The 22,720-nt window shown below is 35.8% G+C and overlaps 1 protein-coding gene across 2 annotated transcripts in view; it reads right to left on the bottom strand.

Moving 5' to 3' along the window:
- Window positions 1-22,720, bottom strand: part of LOC106882854 (cAMP-dependent protein kinase catalytic subunit PRKX) — a 139,685-nt gene that overhangs the window by 35,160 nt on the left and 81,805 nt on the right. The window contains exons 1-2 of one of the 2 annotated variants that reach the window (XM_089348936.1): window positions 12,011-12,144; window positions 8,535-8,703 (exon numbers count right to left, since the gene is read on the bottom strand). In XM_089348936.1, the coding sequence (XP_089205062.1) occupies window positions 8,535-8,635 (101 nt within the window). In that variant the 5' untranslated portion in view covers window positions 8,636-8,703; window positions 12,011-12,144. Of the gene's footprint in view, window positions 1-8,534; window positions 8,704-12,010; window positions 12,145-22,720 lie in introns of those variants that run through there. The other variant, XM_014933657.3, reaches the window with a different exon arrangement.

Below are 22,720 nucleotides of genomic sequence, written 5' to 3'. Positions count from 1 at the left end.
AGCATGGAAAACAGATGTTAAATAATGATGATGATGAGGGGGAGGAGGATATATATATATATATAAATACACCATTTTGAGCGTGGCCGTTGCCAGTACCGCCTGACTGGCCTTAGTGCCGGTGGCACGTAAAAGGACCCACTACACTCTCGGGGTGGTTGGCGTTAGGAAGGGCATCCAGCTGTAGAAACTCTGCCAGATCAGATTGAGCCTGGTGTAGCCATCTAGTTTCACCAGTCCTTGGTCAAATCGTCCAACCCATGCTAGCATGGAAAGTGGACATTAAACGACGATGATGATGATGATGATATATATATACACATACACACACACACATGCATATATACACACACACATACATATAAACATAATATAAATACATACATTATGTATATGTATATATATATATATGTATACATACATGTATGCATACATACATGTATGCATACATACATGTATGTACATGTAGGATGTGAAATTGTTTGTTGGAACAAATGTTACTGTATGTTTGGAGGGTTACTGAACTTTGACCTTTGACACAGCATTTCTTTTTCTAGGGATATTTATTTTGCATAAGTAAACCCATTCACACATATATACACTAACATATACATATATGTATATATAGATGTATATCCATATCCTCACCTTCACATAAATATACACACACATACAAGCTAATGCACACATAGTATATTTATATATCAATAATAGTAGAAAAATTTGAAGGAATTTTTTTTTATTTATGTACAGACATAAAATGTCTGAATTTTCCTAAGGAAACATATAATACCACTCAAATCTTTTTATCTTGTCTTTTTGTGTGATGTTGTCTAGCAAGCAAGAAAGGATTTAATCACATTCTTTTACAGTTGATATATAAAAGACGATAAAGGAATGCAGTCACTCCCTTCTTAAACAGAGACAAAGATTGACACTCTGGAACTAAACAAAAAGCCAGGATTTAAGCAGTATTTTCCCATTTCTCATTTTCAATCTGACTATAAACAAAATACACCACACATTTCATTTACCTTTGACTAATTTTTCTATCATTATTAAAATATTTCACTGCAACCTTCCTGGAACTTTTATTCATATACATCATTATCATCATCATCATCATCATCATCAGCTGATATTGTTGTTGTTGGCACTCCACCGCTTACGACGTCGAGGGTTCCAGTTGATCCGATCAACGGAACAGCCTGCTCATGAAATTAACGTGCAAGTGGCTGAGCACTCCACAGACACGTGTACCCTTAACATAGTTCTCGGGGATATTCAGCATGACACAGTATGACAAGGCTGACCCTTTGAATTACAGGTACAACAGAACCAGGAAGAGTGAGAGAAAGTTGTGGTGAAAGAGTACAGCAGGGTTCGCCACCATCCCCTGCCGGAGCCTCGTGGAGCTTTAGGTGTTTTCGCTCAATAAACACTCACAATGCCCGGTGTGGGAATCGAAACCGCGATCCTATGACCGCGAGTCCGCTGCCCTAACCACTGAGCCATTGCACCTCCTATCAGTTGATATACATATATGAGAAATAAATATAAACACAAGTTTATATTATAATTAATGTTAATTCTCTAAATGAAGTATTAACAGTAACTGCACGATAAAGTGTAGTATATTGCCACTTAAGTGTGGCTGACCCCTAGGGGTGGATGTTACTGTTACTTTTAGCCCCAGGAGGACATCTCCTCCAGCTGGCTTATCGACACACGACTGTGTCCTGTTTGCCAAGGGAAGTTATCCCTCTCACCACGATCTGCAGCACGAACGGATCCGGATTTTAGGGTTATTTCCCTTCGTCGGCGTTCGATAGCTACTGACCCTGGTGAGAGAGACAAAAACCTGGCAATCTTATATCTACTTTTCCAGTGAAATTCTTCACTGATATCGAAAAGGTGAAAACAAGCAATGTTAATTCTCTAAATGAAGTCCTGGGGCTAAAAGCAACAGTAACATCCACCCCTAGGGGTCAGCCACACTTAAGTGGCAATATACTACACTTTATCGTGCAGTTACTGTTAATACTTCATTTAGAGAATTAACATTGCTTGTTTTCACCTTTTCGATATCAGTGAAGAATTTCACTGGAAAAGTAGATATAAGATTGCCAGGTTTTTGTCTCTCTCACCAGGGTCAGTAGCTACCGAACGCCGACGAAGGGAAATAACCCTGAAATCCGGATCCGTTCGTGCTGCAGATCGTGGTGAGAGGGATAACTTCCCTTGGCAAACAGGACACAGTCGTGTGTCGATAAGCCAGCTGGAGGAGATGTCCTCCTGGGGCTAAAAGCAACAGTAACATCCACCCCTAGGGGTCAGCCACACTTAAGTGGCAATATACTACACTTTATCGTGCAGTTACTGTTAATACTTCATTTAGAGAATTAACATTGCTTGTTTTCACCTTTTCGATATCAGTGAAGAATTTCACTGGAAAAGTAGATATAAGATTGCCAGGTTTTTGTCTCTCTCACCAGGGTCAGTAGCTATCGAACGCCGACGAAGGGAAATAACCCTGAAATCCGGATCCGTTCGTGCTGCAGATCGTGGTGAGAGGGATAACTTCCCTTGGCAAACAGGACACAGTCGTGTGTCGATAAGCCAGCTGGAGGAGATGTCCTCCTGGGGCTAAGAGCAACAGTAACATCCACCCCTAGGGGTCAGCCACACTTAAGTGGCAATATACTACACTTTATCGTGCAGTTACTGTTAATACTTCATTTAGAGAATTAACATTGCTTGTTTTCACCTTTTCGATATCAGTGAAGAATTTCACTGGAAAAGTAGATATAAGATTGCCAGGTTTTTGTCTCTCTCACCAGGGTCAGTAGCTATCGAACGCCGACGAAGGGAAATAACCCTGAAATCCGGATCCGTTCGTGCTGCAGATCGTGGTGAGAGGGATAACTTCCCTTGGCAAACAGGACACAGTCGTGTGTCGATAAGCCAGCTGGAGGAGATGTCCTCCTGGGGCTAAAAGCAACAGTAACATCCACCCCTAGGGGTCAGCCACACTTAAGTGGCAATATACTACACTTTATATTATAATTGCTATGCATATGTCACTATTAAGGTTGTTTGGAGCCCTGCAATAGGTGTTCCAAGTGCATTAAAATGCTCAACCACAAAGGATTATCAGAGGACACTTTTTTGTATTGACCCATTAAGGCTTGATGTACACTTAAGTGTACAAAATTAAACTGTCTATTGACTTTGAACAAGTCCCATATTGGCCATAATTTTAGCTGACTTACTTTAAGTAGGTATCAAAATTTAATCAAATGCATTGTGGGATTCTCATGAAGTTCTTTCAAGACAGCAGTTTCAACTGGTATAGCTGTGAGGGAAGTTTCTGGTCACCTGAGCAGTTTTCCCTCAAAATATAGGCTAGTGAAGGCTTCTATCTATCTATGCGCCCCTTTCAAGCCTAGCCAGGCTTATGGGCCCAGTTTCCCAGTTTCTATGGCGTATGTGTCCCCCCACCCAGCTGGACAGGATGCCAGTCCATCGCAGCGTTACTCAAGAATCAGGAAGAAACAGTGAGAGAAAGTTGGGGCTAAAGAGTACAACAGGGGTCGCTACCACCCTGCTGCCAGAGCCTCATGGAGCTTTAGGTGTTTTCACTCAATAAACACACACAATGCCCAGTCTGGGAATCAAAACTGTGATTCTCTGACCGCTAGTCTGCTGCCCTAAACACTGGGCCATTGCGCCTCCACAGTGAAGGCTTACTTTTATTATTTTTTTCTAATTTGTATGTTTGTTTCTTGTTTTCTTCAATATCTAAAGTGTAGATCATCATGTAAATTTTTTATACACGTAAGTGTGCATCAGGAATATAAGGAATACAGGACATCAATGTTTACAATTTTTTGTTTGTAAGCACAGGATGTTTCAATGAATGCATGGAGCCTGAATGACAATGATGTTTGGCACACAAGTTTTTTTCTGAGTCTTGACAGATATTTTATCATCATGTTCTACCACAAGTTATATTTTTTACCTTTCAGTCCCTTTTACAACCAAAGCAAAAATATGACACTACAAACTACTATCACACCCAATGGTAATGGAAGTGATGTTGATGATTATTCAGAAAGGGATTCAGAAAATGTGATCCTTGAAGTATGTGAATAGGAGTGTGAAATGGAAGATGAAGTGCTAGAGGAGAGCAGCTTGACTGAAACTGAAAGTGATTCACCTAAATCAACCCCAAAAGCTAAACTGCCAAAAATTTCAACTGCATCATCATCAACATCGTTTAACGTCCGCTTTCCATGCTAGCATGGGTTGGATGATTCGACTGAGGACTGGTGAACCAGATGGCTTCACCAGGCTCCAATCTGATTTGGCAGAGTTTCTACAGCTGGATGCCCTTCCTAACGCCAACCACTCTGAGAGTGTAGTGGGTGCTTTTATGTGCCACCAGCACGAGGGCCAGTCAGGCGGTACTGGCAATGGCCACGCTCAAAATGGTGTTTTTTACATGCCACCTGCATAGGAGCCAGTCCAGCGGCACCGGCAGCGACCTCGCTTGAATGTTTTCTAACGTGCCACCGGCACAAGTGCCAGTAAGGCAACGCTGGTAATGATCACGCTCAAATGGTGCTATTTATGTGCCACTGGCACGGAAGCCAGACAGCTGCTCTGGCAATGATCACGCTTGGACGCTGCTGTTAGTGCTCCACTGGCACAGGAGCCAATGACTCCAAAAATAATAAAGAAATCTAATTTGTCTTGGTAATCAAAGGAGTTTCAATTACCTCAATGTGATGTACTAGACAATCCATTGAAATTAACAGAGAATAGTAGGTCGAAAACAAAAAGTGCACCAATTGATTTCTTTGATCTTTTGTGATGATTAATTTTTTTTTTTTTTTCAAATTTATCACGAGCCAAACTTTTACAATATTCAAGCAACTAAAATCAGTCATAGTCAGCAAAATCAAGTGAGCCATAGGTATTTTACTTTACATGAATATTTGTAAACTACCAAATTGAAAGATGTATTGGGGCAATCAAATCGCTGTGCTTATCATTTCCACAAGCTTGACTCAAAATCATTTCAAATAAATTATATCCATATTATGTTTTTAGTGACAACAAAATTGTAATTTGTGGATGGTCTGGCAATTGCTGCCTTCTAACAATTTCCAACTTTGTTGTAAGAATCCTGTATCAGAGGCCAACTGCTATGAATCACAAGGAGCTGAAAGTACTTTGTCCTGCAAGTGTCAAAATCTACAACCACTACATAGGTGGGGCAGATAAAGCTGAAATGCTCTTCTCACTTTATCCAGTGATGCCATTTCCTGCATACCAGGAAATGGTATCACCGGATGGCTTTTCATTTGATCCTGTTAGCTATTGCTAATACATTTGTCATCTTTAGCCAACTCAGAGGTACAAATTATTTGGTTGATTTCCATGCTAATACATGCAGAATTTTGTTCTAGGGAGAAAACAATAGTGACAGTGAAGATGAAAACAACATTCTTGCCAAGAAAGTACAATCATTGAAAGTATCAGCAGTTCCAGGGTCAGTTCGTTTTCACAATATTGGTCACTGGCCTATACAATCCACCACTAACTGGTGCAAGATGAACTGGTGTAGCTGCCAGACAAAATTTGTCTGTTCCAAGTGCCAAGTGTATCTGTGTGTGGCGAAAGTTGGAAAAAAAAGTTTACCCAAAGCTCATGGAGTTGCTTTATGAACATCTTCCACTATGAGCTCTAATTCCCATTTAACAATGCTAGTTAATCCCTACTCGTATGTAGTTACAAATAATTTCATAAGGAACTTCACTTTTCCTTGCTAAAATAACTCATTATGAGATATAAACACAAATTACGCAATACTTTTCTCTATTACAAATCCTAATTTCTCTAAAACAATTCCTGTCACTCTCACTTCATTTATAGTTATTGAACATTTCATAAAGAATCTCACCTCCCCTTGCCTCTAGGTCCACACTCTATATGCTTAACATAAATTAGTACAATAATGATATTCCATGGTATATTTTTCCACCTAATTTTATTAACTAGTATATCAAACTCTGGAATTCTACATAACTCTTTTATGTTACTAAAACTGGTAATATGAGAATTTGGTTGAGCCTAGTACATTTCCCTACCTTTTCACTCTTGACAGCTCACTTATTGCTCTGGTTACTTTCCAATTCCTCTGAGTATTATGTTATATCCTAACTCTTGCCACCTATATATTTTCATGTTTCTTTTTTCTATAAGTGCTTTTTTGTGCATATGAACTTATGCATCTTTATACACCTAACTTTTGTTTACCTATCTCATTTCAACTTTTTGTCACACAATTTCTCATCTCTGCCATTAATTATCTTCTACTTTACATATATACTTGATATTATTCCATTATTTTAATATCATACAATAGTATTAATTTGTGAAGATTTATATCTAAGTGTGTATGTATCTGTACTGATATTTAATTCTTTTTTTTTTAGTGAGTTTTTTTTTGTTTTTTAGTAGACATATATTTGTATGTTTGGCCATGTGTATATCTAGGAACATGTAAGTTTATATATTTATATGTACATAATCATGCATATGTATATATATATATATATGCATGAATATTTATATATATATATATATATATATATATATATATATATATATATATATATGAAAGAAGTGGCAATAGCTGTGGAAACTACTTGAGTTTATCATGATTAAAGTTTAGTTCATATTCAAGCAAAAAGGAGTGGAGTAAATTTATAAACAAAAAATGAATTAGATGAGAAAATTTCAGAGTTGGAGAAGAAAGTTTAGTGCATAATTGTGATGACATAAAGAAGACACTGTATGTGAGTCCAGTCTTGATACATGGAGAATGTAGAATCTACCCAGCTTAGGTGAAAGCTCTTCAAGTTGGAGCAGTATGTTTTTCACAAAGTGAGTGTTATTGTTGTATATTTAATTTTATTCAACACATAAGGAGTGATTCATTTATTTCATCAATGAATATGGTTTGTTTAGACAGTACAGGAGTCAAGATACAAAGTTAAGTTATCTAGATTACTGACATTCATTTTGAACCTTTATTACAGCAGTCATATTCCTACAAGGCATGCACAAATACTACTTATCCTAGTCCTATTGTCAGAAGGTGTCACTCAACTTCAGAGTTGATGAATTGATGGTATTATAAGGGTTAGATATTCAGCTGTATAAGTATCTATGGCCTTCACCAGCCAGGGTTGACTATGTAACTGTACCTGTATGCACAGGCCTGGACAAGGGCTTTAGAAGACTGACATTTGTTCATGCATGCAAGCCTCCCCACTTGACACCACCAATGACATCCAAGAAAAAGACCACTGCCTCAGAACCACCACAACTTGACATAAGTATTGGTACAGGCATTGCTTTCAGAACACAAAAAAAGCTGGAACAAAATGCAAAGAACTGGAACATGAGGCATCTTGCCCAACACCAACAATCGTGCCAATTACCACCCTGGATTGGTATTTTTTTTTATTGAGTGAAAAGGATGAAAGATAAAGATGACCTCAGTAGGGTTTGAACTCAGAACACATATTTAGAATAAATACTATGAGGCATTCTACCCATCTAACAATTTTGCCAATTCAAGACCAAATAAGTAAGTAATTACTCCAACAATATACAAATATCCAAATTGAGATGTTTGAATATGTAAGATATAAAAGCCAATTAATAAATCCTGAGTTCAAATCATATTGCAATGAATGTCTCAGCAGATTCAATTAATTCCACAGTGATTCAGATTGGCTAACTATTGGTAACAGGTACTGGGTCAATGTAAAACTGAAACTTGTGACAGACTAGTATGTTATTAAAGGAGGGAAGAGGAGAAGAAAAGAAGAAAATTGTGTGTCACTATCCACACCACAAAGCCAGAAGTAAACAGTAACCTTCAAAAGTACATCAAGGAATAGGAAACAGATTTACACATACTCTCTTTTTACTCTTTTACTCTTTTACTTGTTTCAGTCATTTGACTGTGGCCATGCTGGAGCCCCGCCTTTAGTCGAGCAAATCGACCCCAGGACTTATTCTTTGGAAGCCTAGTACTTATTCTATCGGTCTCTTTTGCTGAACCGCTAAGTTACGGGGACGTAAACACACCAGCATCGGTTGTCAAGCGATGTTGGGGGAACAAATGCAGACACACATACACACACATATATATATATATATACATATATACGATGAGCTTCTTTCAGTTTCCGTCTACTAAATCCACTCACAAGGCTTTGGTCGGCCCGAGGCTATAGTAGAAGACACTTGCCCAAGGTGCCACGCAGTGGGACTAAACCCAGAACCATGTGGTTGATAAGCAAGCTACTTACCACACAGCCACTCCTAACTGCAAAAAAAAAAAAAAGTCCAAACATCCAAACTAGGATAGCACAGATGAGTGCCAAAATTGTTTACAAGAGAAACAAAGGTACACAATCTTGAAAGAAAATAAAAATTGAAAGAAAACTTACATGTTCACAATGAATGGATGGTGAATGGATTCTAGGATTTCACGTTCACTTTTAACATGTTCAGTTTGTTTCAACCGCACAACTGCAGCAATAGACATCATCTTCAGTGCATAATATTCTTTGGTGTCTTTGTGACGCACTAAAACAACACGACCAAACGAACCAGCACCTGCAGATGAGAAAGGTAAACATCAAACTTTATGTATGTATGTATGTATGTATGTATGTATGTATGCTTGTATGTCATTATTTAGTTTTATTTCAAGATTTCTTGCCAACAGAGAAAGAACCGTTTCTAACCTAAACCCAAGGCTTCTTCACTAGAATTTCAACAACATCAACAGGGTATTTTTGCATGTGAGTGTGTCAGTGGATTAGGGCCGTTGCTAAGCCCATGCAACCCTTGCAGTCCTCCGCAGTTGAGGGGTCCCTAAGATCAAAGTACATATATGAGTCATCTATTTACTTTGGTTAAGAAGTTAACTGAAAATTTCAAGCCAGACGAGGAAAATATATGAGGGTGTACCGTAAATGAATTTAAAATTTAAAAAGTAAATGAATAAAGCTTGACAATGAATTCCCTAGGGAGGTAAAAGAAAAATGAAAGAAATCCCCAAAAAGAAAATAAGAACAACTTCAAAAGAAAAGACAAGAAAAAAGTGGGGATGTATACTAATACTTACATACAAACATACACACACAGGCATACGTATGGAAAGGGTGAATTTCCAAGGTTCCACCCTGCCCCCTCCATTTTCCACAGAAAAAATGCTTTTCCCACACATTATGAGGTCAATTAAGACGATTTCAACAAAAAAATGCTGGAGACAGGGGAATTTCCAAGGTCACCCCCCACCTCCATTTTCCATGGAAAAAATGCATTTCTGACAGCTTACAAGGTCAACTAAGATGATTGCACAAAAAAAAAATTATTTACTACTGAAATTGAGCTGGATGTGGAACTATAAATTTGCCTAAACTTCTTCGCGTACAGTTGTTATTTTGAAATGAATCCATCAAATAAATATTCAACCTTTCTAAACATAAAATAATATGATAGTTCCAGCCCTAAATAAATTCAACTTGTACTTTTAAAGATGTTCTTTAGAATAACGTAAAATATTGAACTTCAGCTTGAATAAAGTAAAATATAGCTATGTATAAAAGGTGCGTAGGTTATGAATTTTCATTGAAAAGATGGGACCTTAAAATAAAAAGTTGCGGGGGGGGGGGGGGGGCACTAAAAGTCATACAACAGCCCTGCGGTGCATGTGCAGGTTTGTATGTTTTGTTTTATGTATGTTAGTTGCATGTCATGCATATATATACTTAAATGATAAAAATCTGGAAAGTTTTACAAATTGTTACAGTTCCAGTGATGGCTTAGGTCTGTAGTCTTCAAATCAGCTTTCTCCTTTCTGGTTCTGATAAGCCTAATTTCTCGAGATTGGTACTTAGGCAGTGTGTTACATATTCCAGTGCCCCAATAATTAGCAATATAAACCTGAACTTATAATCTGGGTAGATATCTCAATAGTTCAGTGTAGATATCTTCTTTTTCATTGATTTTTATGTTAACATCCACTAGGCAGCTTGTATGTATGTATGTATGGATGGATGGATGGATGGATGGATGGATGGATATATGGATGCATGCATGCATGCATGGATGCATGCAGGCATGTGCAACAAACTTGATACCATGAGCAGGCTTGAAATTAGATTTGTACATATTACCAGCTGCCTTCAGAGCACCAAGCCTGACAATTTGAAGAACTTTGCCAGCATCTATTTCCTAAAACTATGACGTTTCTGATCCTTTCCAAATGAAATATTTATAGTAAAAATAGTTCCCTGACTGCAGAAGCAATAATATTACAAATCAGTGAATAAAAGATTCTATTCTAATAGGAAAAAGACACAAGCCCACAATTAACAACTGGTTTGAATTAATGAGCAACAATGTTGTTGGCACTCCATCGCATACGACGTCGAGGGTTCCAGTTCATCCGATCAACGGAACAGCCTGCTCGTGAAATTAACATGCAAGTGGATGAGCACTCCACAGACACGTGTACCCTTAATGTAGTTCTTGGGGATATTCAGTGTGACACTGTGACAAGGCTGACCCTTTGAATTACAGGCACAACAGAAACAAGAAGTAAGAGTGAGAGAAAGTTGTGGTGGAAGAGTACACCAGGGCTCACACCATCCCCTGCTGGAGCCTCGTGGAGCTTTAGGTGTTTTCACACAATAAACACTCACAACGCCCGGTCTGGGAATCGAAACCGCGATCCTATGACCGCGAGTCCGTTGCCCTAACCACTGGGCCATTGCGCCTCCACTATGAGCAACAATAGATATAAATGAATATCATTACTCAAAAAACCTGACCCAACTCCTCCTCACAAAAAGGCCTCACTCCACCCAGATATTTAGACAATGAAACACAATACACAGCCCTGAATTTCTACACTTTGACTGATTCAAAATATTTTTAGATATTTAAATATCACAAAAAAGGATTCAACACACCAGCACAAAGCAAATTCATACGACTCTCTCACATTTCAGTTTCTAAAGAAGTCATTAACTCAAAAATGTCAGAATAAAATATTTCCAAGATATCATCTGAATATATTTGCTATTTTTGACATTTATGTTCTGTGAGCAATGTTATCAAATACATTGATTTTCGATATATTTCTCAATACCTCAGACAAATTACAACGCATACACACACATTTATATATATATAAGAGAAAGCTGTTATGAAGCTCAACAAGACGTGGTAGTACACCGGAAACTGTCAAACCATCTAACCCATGGCATCATGGAAAACGAATGTCAAATATTAGTGTTGATTAAAAATATTTATATACATATATATATATATATATATATATATATATATTAGTTTATGTATATATTAATATTATCTCAGTTTAAAAAAACCTTGACAATGTAAATATGTTAATGGTTACCATGGGTAGCAAAAATCACACAAAAAAAACAGGATATCACACCCGTTTTATAGGTAGAGATACCAAGTTCTTTGGAGTAGAGTGCACATATATTTTGAAACATATGTAGGAATTAAAGGAACTTTTATTTATATGTGTTTTGCTCCATTTATTGTTATTATTTATATATATATATATATATATATATATATATATATATATATATATATGTGTGTGTGTGTGTGTGTGTGTGTGTGTGTGTGTGTGTGTGTGTGTGTGTGTGTGTGTGTGTGTGTGAGGCACAATGGTCCAGTGGTTAGGGCAGTGGACTCGCGGTCAGAGGATTGTGGTTTCATCTGTTTATGTTATGAGTTCAAATTCTGCAGAGCCTTTCTTCTTTTTGGAGTCAATGAAATAAGTACCATTTGAACATTGGGGTTCAATGTAATTGACTTACTACCACCCTAAAACAAAATTGTTGGCCTTGTGCCAAAATTTGAAACCAATATTTACCTGTTCATCACTGTTTCTTGAGGAACTCTAAGTAGCCTCTCTCAGAACCTTGGGGTTCCAGTGGAGGGACAGAATCCAGGTTGGGAAACACCCTATAATGTGTAAGCATTAACTTGGATATAAACTACAATAACAGGTATTTCACCACTTTCCAAAGCACCTTATTTAGTACACCACCACTACCACAGACAATTATTATGTTAACACTACCTCCTCCACAGTCAGCTTCTATACCACCCACCGCACCATAAGCAGTTACTCAAACACAAACAAAATGTCAAATTATCCTGCTTCCATAGTGTTGTAACATGTGTTTACAGAAAACTGGCAGCACATTCCAGGTTCAGTTTCACAATTGGCACCACCACCACCACCACTACTACTACTACTACTACTACTACTACTACCACCACCACCACCACCACCACCACCATCACCACCACCACCACCACCACCACTATTTTACTACTGCTAAATTTACAATCATTGCAATTGTTGCTACATTTTCATACCCTCCTACCCTACAAAGTCTACTTTTGGAAATCTGTTTCGCTTCTTTCCAAGTAGTTTGACAATATTGTGACACATATATCTTAACACTCTTACGATTGTGCATGTGTGAGTTAATTGTGTAGTGGTAGTATATGTGGGGAGGGGGAGAGTATGCATATAAGATTGTGCATCATTCTCTTTCTTAATATAAAAGAAATCAAGTGGATGTGTAAGTTAGCTTGTGCATGCTGATAGATAAATACACATATATGTATATTGAAATATGTATGAGTATGTGTCACGTACAAGATGAAAGGATAACATAACCAGGATTTAAAGGCTCCATGTAATCTACCTTATGGCCATCGACCAAAAAATACATACAACCTTAAGATTGATTCCACAAAGCTTTAAATTTCAGACATGTAATCTTGTTTACCTTGTATATGACCAACATTTATTCAACACTACACACTAGCACAATGGAGCACTAAGCTTATGTTTTTCTATCACAAACAAAAAAATATAAAGGTGTCTACTCTTTTATGTCTACTCTTTCCAAGCAAATATTGATCAGATGAAACTTTTTGAGGCAATATTTTTGGCCTTCTAATCCCCAATCCCTACTGGTTTCTTCAAAGATCCAAGAATCCAGGTGTAGAAGTCAGGAAGCTTCGAGCAGTCTGTAGAAGGTATAAAAAAACAACTTTCAGGAACAATAATGGTTTATTGATGTAGAAGGTTGTAAATTCTTCCCATATCAAAGATCAATAAGCTAAAAAAAGTTATTTTATAGTTCACAGTTAGCAACTGGGGTTGTGTGTATGCGAATAAAAATCCAAATTGAGGGAATGGGATAGGTAAAATCCAGGCTGCATATGTTTCCTAGCTAGCATAACCTCAGGAGTAGCAATTACTCAATAAGGGGTACTCCACTAGCTACTCAACAGGCATATTTTTGATCAAACCTGTGAGTTAACATGGGATGCCCCCTTGATGACAACATAACCTTCATTTGACCAAGGTATCTTTGATTTGAGGAGTACTAGTTGAGTACCCTACATTGAGTAATTACTACCCCTAAGGTTCTGCTAGCTAGGAACATATATAACTTGGATTTTGCCTAAATGTAACTTGGATTTTACCATTCCCTAAATTTGGATATGCATATATATATATATATATATATATATATATATATATATATATATATATATATATATATATATATAAATTTAATGAATGGAGTAAAACGCATATGTTAACTGCATACTTTTATTTGCAACATATGTTTCGAAGATTACAAATTATACCTTCCATAGGAATCGGCGATGTTAAAAATGTTATCTTCTCTTCGGGGAAATGCATGGGAACCAGCTTAAACGTAAGACATTATATATATATGGTATGATTTGCAGTAAATAGGAAGACTAAATTTTCCATGAAGTTTTGGATGAAGTATTCATCGTATTTCTTTTGATGAATTGTAAATAAGAAAAGGACTTTGATTTAAAAAAAAAAAAAAGAACAGTGTGAACCATAAGAAACTATTTTTAATTTTAATCTAAAGCAATTTGAAGGTTATAACCTCCTGACAGAACAAGTAGGTTCAACATGCAAAGTATGAAGATTTTAACCTAGTTGAAAGTCATTTGGCCTCTGTGCAATCTGAACCACACATACTCTCTCAGTCAAATTGTTTACTCTTTTACTCTTGTACTTGTTTCAGTCATTTGACTGTGGCCATGCTGGAGCACCACCTTTAGTCGAGAAAATCAACCCCAGGATTTATTCTTTGTAAGCCTAGTACTTATTCTATCGGTCTCTTTTTGCCGAACAGCTAAGTTACAGAGGCGTAAACGCACCAGCATCAGTTGTCAAGCGATGTTGGGGGAACAAACACAGACACACAAACACACACACACACACACACACATATATATATTTACATATATACGATGGGCTTCTTTCAGTTTCTGTCTACCAAATCTACTCACAAGGCTTTGGTCGGCCCGAGGCTATAGTAGAAGACACTTGCCCAAAGTGCCACACAGTGGGACTGAACCTGGAACCATGTGGTTGGTAAGCAAGCTACTTACCACACAGCCACTCCTGTGCCTTACATATATAAAAATTTAGAAATAGTTTCTAATTCATATGCTATGTGGTATATAACTAAAGTCTGACCAATGGAAGAAACTGAAGAGCCTTGATGTAATCTAGGATTTTCTTTTAATATTTATTGACTTCAGTTGAATTACTGTGTAACATGATTTTTGCCTTTGGGTAGCAACTGTTATTTTCTATTTGCTTACCCCTAGAAAGTATGAATAAGGACTAATATTTGCATTTGTTACATTTATTCAAACCCCAAAGAATCTCTCTCAACACATAGCTATGATGCTTCTCCACTACATCTGCTCATGATCAGAGATGCACATATTGTCAGCCTCTAAGGGATATGCTCAAGTAGTAAAGGTCAAGCAACTGACAACCAAGTCTGTGATTTTGAGCAGAATATTTGCTTTAATGGTATTTCTGTCTCAGCAACCCAGTGCTGAATTTATCCAAAATATAATGGAAAATAGGTCAGTTTCAAAACATTGATGTCCAGGTCACAAAAGCAAGTAGAAAATAACACTTAGTGGCCATATACAGTGTATATTCTAAATCAGCTTTGACCAAAATTAAAGTCAAAACTGGCACAATGAATTATTACATATGCTATCACTAGCATGCTGTCCAACTGCTGTTCTGTGCTTACCAGGAATTTTCCTAATGAGTATCTACTTACTTAGCATTCTATACTTGCTTATTATTCAAATTTTACTTAACAGTTGTTCAACTGCTGGTTCAGGAATATTTCATTTAGACTACAATTCTGAGTTGTATTATCTCTATTGTATAGTATGTTCTCTCAGAAAAGTAGAACATATGAGTTTCAATTCTGCAGGCTAATACAAGCAAAATAAACAGAGGTCTTTTATAAATTTTATAAACTAGTTACTTATTCAATATTCATTTCTCTTCATAACACATAAATTTATTCTATTTTATGAACTTTATTCAATTGATTTTTCCAAACACAGATATTCACCAGTCTTGCTGGATTCTGGTATTTTACTTTGCTCTTATTGTCATGAAAGATTTAGAATCTTGACCTGTAATTCATATACTTGATTTTGTGGCTTAATCTGGTGTCATTTATTTTGTGGGGGTCACAAACTACCTTTTTTCCTTTTCATTTATCGTATTCAAAATTGCTCCTCAGAATGAATTCATCTTCTTTTTCCCTGGCAATATTTTTCTAATTTGATAAATAAATAATTGATCCTGAATTGAGGAGTTAAAATATCTGACACTCCTCACTTGTGATCTCTTTAAAACCAACACGCTGTTTTTATTTACCTCAATGAGATCTTATTACAATTACAAGTGAGTCTGCTATGAATCTGGTTAAAGCAAATCTAGATGACTCAGTCTTCAGCAGTATCACAATAATAATTAAACCCAAAAAAGATATGCTTCTTTTTTAATATGGTTAATCTAATTTTTAAGTTAGGTTCACCAATATGTTGTATTGTTGGCACTCCATCGCTTACGACGTCGAGGGTTCCAGTCGATCCGATCAACGGAACAGCCTGCTCGTGAAATTAACATGCAAGTGGATGAGCACTCCACAGACACATGTACCCTTAACGTAGTTCGGGAATATTCAGCGTGACACAGTGTGACAAGGCTGACCCTTTGAATTACAGGCACAACAGAAACAGGAAGTAAGAGTGAGAGAAAGTTGTGATGAAAGAGTACAGCAGGGTTCGCTACCATCCCCTCCCGGAGCCTTGTGGAGCTTTAGGTGTTTTCGCTCAATAAACACTCACAACGCCCGGTCTGGGAATCGAAACCGTGATCCTATGACCACGAGTCCGCTGCCCTAACCACTGGGCCATTGTGCCTCCACTCACCAATATGACATGAATGAAAGACAAAATTACTAAATCCCTTTAAATTCAATATTTATTCTCTTGTTTTCAAAATTAAATGAATAGCAGAATATTTCATAAGAAATGCAGTCGTGAAAGGTTTACACAACTCCTTAAACAAGAAATATTAACAAAGTTATATAGCGGTGTAAGATAACATCTTAAAGTTTGTTACAACAGAATGAAATACAGAAACCAGAATACTAAATAGCTGCATACATACATGTATGTATGTAAGGTGAAGATATGAAGGAGAAAGAGTGAATTTGATAAGAAGTGGACAAAGATAAAAAGGAAAGTGACAAAGAGATTAGTAAATAGTGGGGGGAGGGGTAAACTTAATGAAAGAGAAAAAGCACTACCATAGCCATGATAGATGTTGTGGATGAGGACCTATGTCAAGATGGCATTATACAGAGCCAAAATCCTCTCCAGCATTAGAAATATCTTAACATTACTGACAAAGATTTACTTAAAATGTTTGGTAAATCCTTGTCAGTAATGTTACATAGATATTTTTAAGGTTGGAGAGAACACTGGCTCTGTATAATGCCATATCGACGTAGATTCCCACCCGTAGCATCTATCTTGGCTATAGTAATGCTTTTTCTCTTTTATTATTATTAATGTGAGCTGGCAGAATTGTTAGCACACCAGACAAAATGCTTAGTGACATTTCATTTGGCTCTTCACATTCTGTCTTCAAATATTGCTGAGCTCAGCTTTGCCTTTCATCTTTTCAGGGTCAATGGAATAAAGTTCTGGTCAAGTACTTGGGTCAACGTAACCAACCAACCAACCCCCTCCCCTCAAAATTGCTGTCCTTGTGCCAAAATTAGAAAGAATTATTATAAAGTTGGTGAGTTGGCAGAATTGTTACTATGTCAGATAAAATGCCTAGCAGCATTTCTTCCAGCTCTTTACAGTCTGAGTTCAAATGCCGCCAAGGTCAACTTTGCCTTTCATTCTTTCAGGGTCAATAGAATAAAGTGCTAAGATCAGTACCAAGATAATTTCTTGGCTGAAAAGTTGGCTGCTCCTGTCTATGACAGTATACAGCAATTATCTTATACAATTGACTTTCTGTCTATTCTATTTAGCTGGAATTTTCTTATCAAAGACAGAACTAGAAGAAATTCTTAATTTTTTATTTTTTATTTTTTTCCAATTCAAAGACTAGTCTACAAAGGTAGCTAAGTTAGCAAGCAGGAAAAATAACTATTTAAACAAAAACATTAGAAACAACAACTGCAAAACAAAACAGAGAGAGAGAGAGAGAGAGAGAGAGCTGCACTCAGTAATGCAGAAAAGCATGTAATAAAAATAAGACTACTAAGAAATAGTGATAATGATCATGATGGTGATGGTGATCATGAAGATAAGTAGGTGCAGAAGGAGACCTTAGAGTTCAACTGATACTTATATCTATGTTGAAATGATGAGAAGGAAGTCAACCTCGGTCTTATTTGGACTCAGGATATAAAAATAGGGAGGAAATGCTGCTATGCATTTTGTTTGACATGTTAAATAGTTTCAAATGTTGGCACATGGCTAGCAGTTTTAAGAGGAAGGGGTTAGTTGATTACATCAGCCCCCCAATACTTAACAGACAGTTTATTTTATCAATCCTGAAAGGATGAAAGCAAAGTCAATCTCAGCAAGATTTCAACTCAGAATGTAAAAACCCAGGACTAATGCCATAAAGCATTTTTTTCTGACCTGCTAATGATTCTGCCAAATCACTAATAATAATAATAATAATAATAATAATAATAATTCTTTCGTTTATTGGTCACACTGACCCATATATACCTGATGTTTAATAAAAAGCATTTACGGTATATTTAGAGATGTACAAATATAGTAATATAAAACTGAAGGATACTAAACATTATTCACGTGTACATGTGTGTGCATGTATGTATGTATATATATATATATATATATATATATATATATATATATATATATATATGTATATAAAGAATAATAATAAATGGAGCAAAACGCATATAATCAATAATTTCCTTTAATTTCTACACATGTTTCAAAAATTATGTGCACTCTACTCCAAAGAAGTGAGAGATGCTGGTATATACACATGTAGTGACAGGTGAAATACCTCTAAGCATTTCGTCTGGCGTGCTAATGATTCTACCAGCTCATCGCCTTAATAATAATAATGATAATAATAATAATAATAATAATAATAATAATAATAATAATAGTAATAATAATAATAATAATAATAATAATAATAATCACAGTAGTTGTAGGGGCATTGGGAACACTTAGCAACCAGGTTTGAGAAATTTATTAGAGGAACTGGGATTGACATGAGGGTAGAACATGGGATTGACATGAGAGTAGAACATGCTCAGAAACCTACTTTACTGGGGACAGCTAGGATTTTGAGATTGGCACTCAGATGTTAAGCGTTGAAGAAAGAGATCCTGTAAGACCCTTGACAACAGGTTGTTGTCAGCTCTTACAGAATTAGTCAGAGCAAGTGGAATTAAGAGCTCTGAGAAGTGAAATGACAAAATAATTATAATAATAATAATGGTTTCAAATTTTGCCACAAGGATAGCAATTTCAGGGGAGGGAGTGAGTCAATTACATCGACCCCAGTCTTCAACTGGTACTTATTTTATCAACCCTGAAAGAATGGAAGGTAAAGCTGAACTTGGCAGAAATACCGCTCGACATTTCACCCAGTGTGCTAACGATTCTGCCAGCTCGCTGTTTTAATAATAATAATAATAATAATAATAATGATAATAATAATAATAGAAATGGAAGAAAATTTGAAGAAAGAAGAAAAAAAAAACATAATAATAATAACACACAGATAGAGAAATTAAGGCCAATAAACTAGATATAGTTGTCAAAGATCATGAAGGAAAAAAAATGCTTTCTAATTGATGTATCAATACCAGCAGATGACAACGTTTCCCTAAAAGAAATGGAGAAACTTTCAAAATACAAAGACCTGGAAATAGAGGTAACTTGAATGTGGAATCTAAAAACAGAAACAATTCCTATCATAGTAGGTGCCTTAGGTATAATAAAAAAATATTCAGACAAATACATAACAAAAACACCAGGACTTACAAATATATATAACATACAAAAAATTGCACTACTGGGCACTGCACACATCCTACGCAAAACACTTTCAATACAGTAACCATAAGAGCATCACAGCAAACCACAGCACATACCCAAGGCGCACAGAGCTGTGCTCGGTAGTGAAGTGAAAGCACGTTATAAAAATAAAACTACTAAATAATAATGATAATAATAATAATAAGCTCTTGTATTTACCACATAAGTAAGAATGGTGGAAGGACATTACAGAAATGTTTGCAAATCTGTAGATCAATTGAAGAACAAAAAGAAGACAAAGATGAAAATGAAATAAAAATAAAAATGTATAAAATATAAAGATATATAATGTTTGTATCCCAAAAGTAGGACAGCCAGCCACCTAGGGCTAATTAGGTCACTCTATAAATCTCCAAATACCCTTCAATAATGAGGTACCTTCCTCAGACTATGAAATTATTAATGTAAACAGAGCATGAAACCATCTAGTCACATCTAACTCCTAACTCTTAACTATCTTTCAGTAAACATATTTACTAAGAAAGCAGCACTTCCTTCTCCACCTTACACCTTACTTTAACATTCAGATTACTCTTTCGAATATAAAGCGTATTTATTCACATAGTTTTGAATTAATCATGCATTATCTTGTAGCTATGAGATTTTGATGAAGAAAGTGTTAATTTTCAGGATGATATTGTAGGGTTGGGGGTGAAAGGACAGATTTGGCCAGTTTGAACAAAAAACAGGTAGAATATTTTGACTGGATATGGCTGGTTTAAATTCTAAAGGGCTAATGATGCTTGAAACAGTTGATGTGTGTTTGGCTGTAAAAAGAAAGCCATGTTCTCAGCCCGCACAGTCTTGTCCATCAAGCTGCCTTCTTTGCCACATCTACTAGTCAGAAGAAAACTATCTGTCTTTTCGCTTTTTTGCCAGAGAATGGTAGCAGAATGAGCATTATGATGGACATGGCAGTCAGCCAGATAAATCAGTTCAATGTAAGATAACAAGTGTTTGATATAACTACAAGGCTTCTATATAGACTAGGTGAAAACACCCTTCCTGTTACAGAGTACTTTGGTTGGAATTGAAATTAAGATTAATTTATTTCTGAAGTTGTTCCTATTTTTTTCAGGATTATATATATGGGAGTAGCCATACCATCACTCCTAAAAATCCTCATCCTCTTTGATGCTGCTTTTAATGCTGAAACAATTTTCTTTCATTCCAAATGTTTTACCCACAAGAAGTTTAAGCCATTCTAACTAGCCTATCAGATAAACTTGACCTGTAGCTGCAGGTCATCTCTTAGTCATATAATTAGTTGTCTGATTAATCTGTTGTTGATTCACTGGCTGACTGACTGGTTAATTTTGCAGTCTGTTTTCAGCACCATAACAAGATATATTGCTTCATCCAAAATGTCTTAATGCTTGTGTAATGTTGTTGTAGTGCTACAAACTTGTGTGTTCTACCTCACATATCAGAAAAGTTTTATAATTATCATCATCACTGTCATCATAATCATCATCCACATCAAAGTGAATAACTTCAACATGTCTTAAAACCCTACCAGGTATGCTAAATGGTTACTGCAACCAACAGGTACCAAACTGTCAAAGTTTTCTGGGAATAATTCCAAGGCTGGTGTATGCATTTATGAGTATTCGCATGAATGCACAAATATATGTGTAACACATATGTACTTGTGTGTGAGTGTATACAAGCATGTAATTATAATATGTATGAATTTATATTTATATGTGCGTGTGTATGCACACATGTATTTATACATACATGTATATGCATATATATATAATATGCTTGTATCTATGTGTGTATATATATATATATATATATATATATATATATATATATATATATAATAATAATAATAATAATAATAATAATATTAGGGACAAAATCCAAAATTACAGGTAAAAACTCAATTAAAATCAATTTATAAAAAATTAAAATTAAATTAAGCTTTAGAGAGTAAAATATATATAAATATATAGTTTTAGGGAAAAGAACCGAAGTTCATGAACTCATCGATGAAAATCCACTATCACATATAGAAAAATTAATAATTAAAAGCACAATAAATGAGTATAATATAATACAAAGTAAATATCATAAGATAAAGATAATGATAATAGTTATTATAATTATAACTATTAATATTATCTTTATCTTATATTTACTTTGTATTATATTATACTCATTTATTGTGCTTTTAATTATTAATTTTTCTATATGTGACAGTGGATTTTCATCGATGAGTTCATGAACCTTGGTTCTTTTCCCTAAAACTATATGTTTATATATATATATATATATATATATATATATATATATATATATACACACACACACACACATACACATACACATGCATATTAATGTGTATATAGGGAGAAACATCTATTTATATGTCAGTCATGGCATGGATCAGTCCTTCAACATAGACAAATATGTTTATATCAAATACAATGCAACATAGTATATATATATATATATATATATATATATATATATATATATATATATATATAAGCTAACATTGAGAACGAGTGCTTAACACAGCATTGGTGGATAAATATTCTTTATTTGTAGGTTAACAAGGCTACCAATGGTTTTATGCGAAGTGATCTTCCCATTTGTTCAAGCGTGCCGCATGAAAATGTTGGTACTCATCTCCATTGCATACTCATGGTTCAGTTGTTGTACCCTCCAACCTTTTTCAGGTGCCTGTTGTCATCACCATCATCATTATTTAACATCCATTGTCCATACTGGCATGGGTTGGATGGTTTGACTGGGCTGGATTGCTGGAAGGCTGCACCAGACTCCAGTCTGATTTGACATGGTCTTCTACAGCTGGATGTCCTTCCTAACACCAATTACTCTGAAAGCGTAATAGGTGTGTTTACGTGCCATTTGCATGGGTGCCATTTGCATGACACTTAAGGATGATGATGATGCAAATATATTCTGAGATATAGTCTCCCATTGGAGGAAAATTCCAAATGCTACATTTTGTATTATATTCTTGTATAATATTCTATGTGTATATATGAGTGTGCGTGTGTATACACACACACACACACAGAGGCATGTACAC

The sequence above is a fragment of the Octopus bimaculoides genome, chromosome 3 (genome assembly GCF_046866305.1).
Source record: "Octopus bimaculoides isolate indiv1 chromosome 3, ASM4686630v1, whole genome shotgun sequence".
NCBI lineage: Eukaryota > Metazoa > Mollusca > Cephalopoda > Octopoda > Octopodidae > Octopus > Octopus bimaculoides.
The sequence above is the reverse complement of the archived record's forward strand: the minus strand, read 5'-3'. Positions and strand labels throughout refer to the sequence as shown.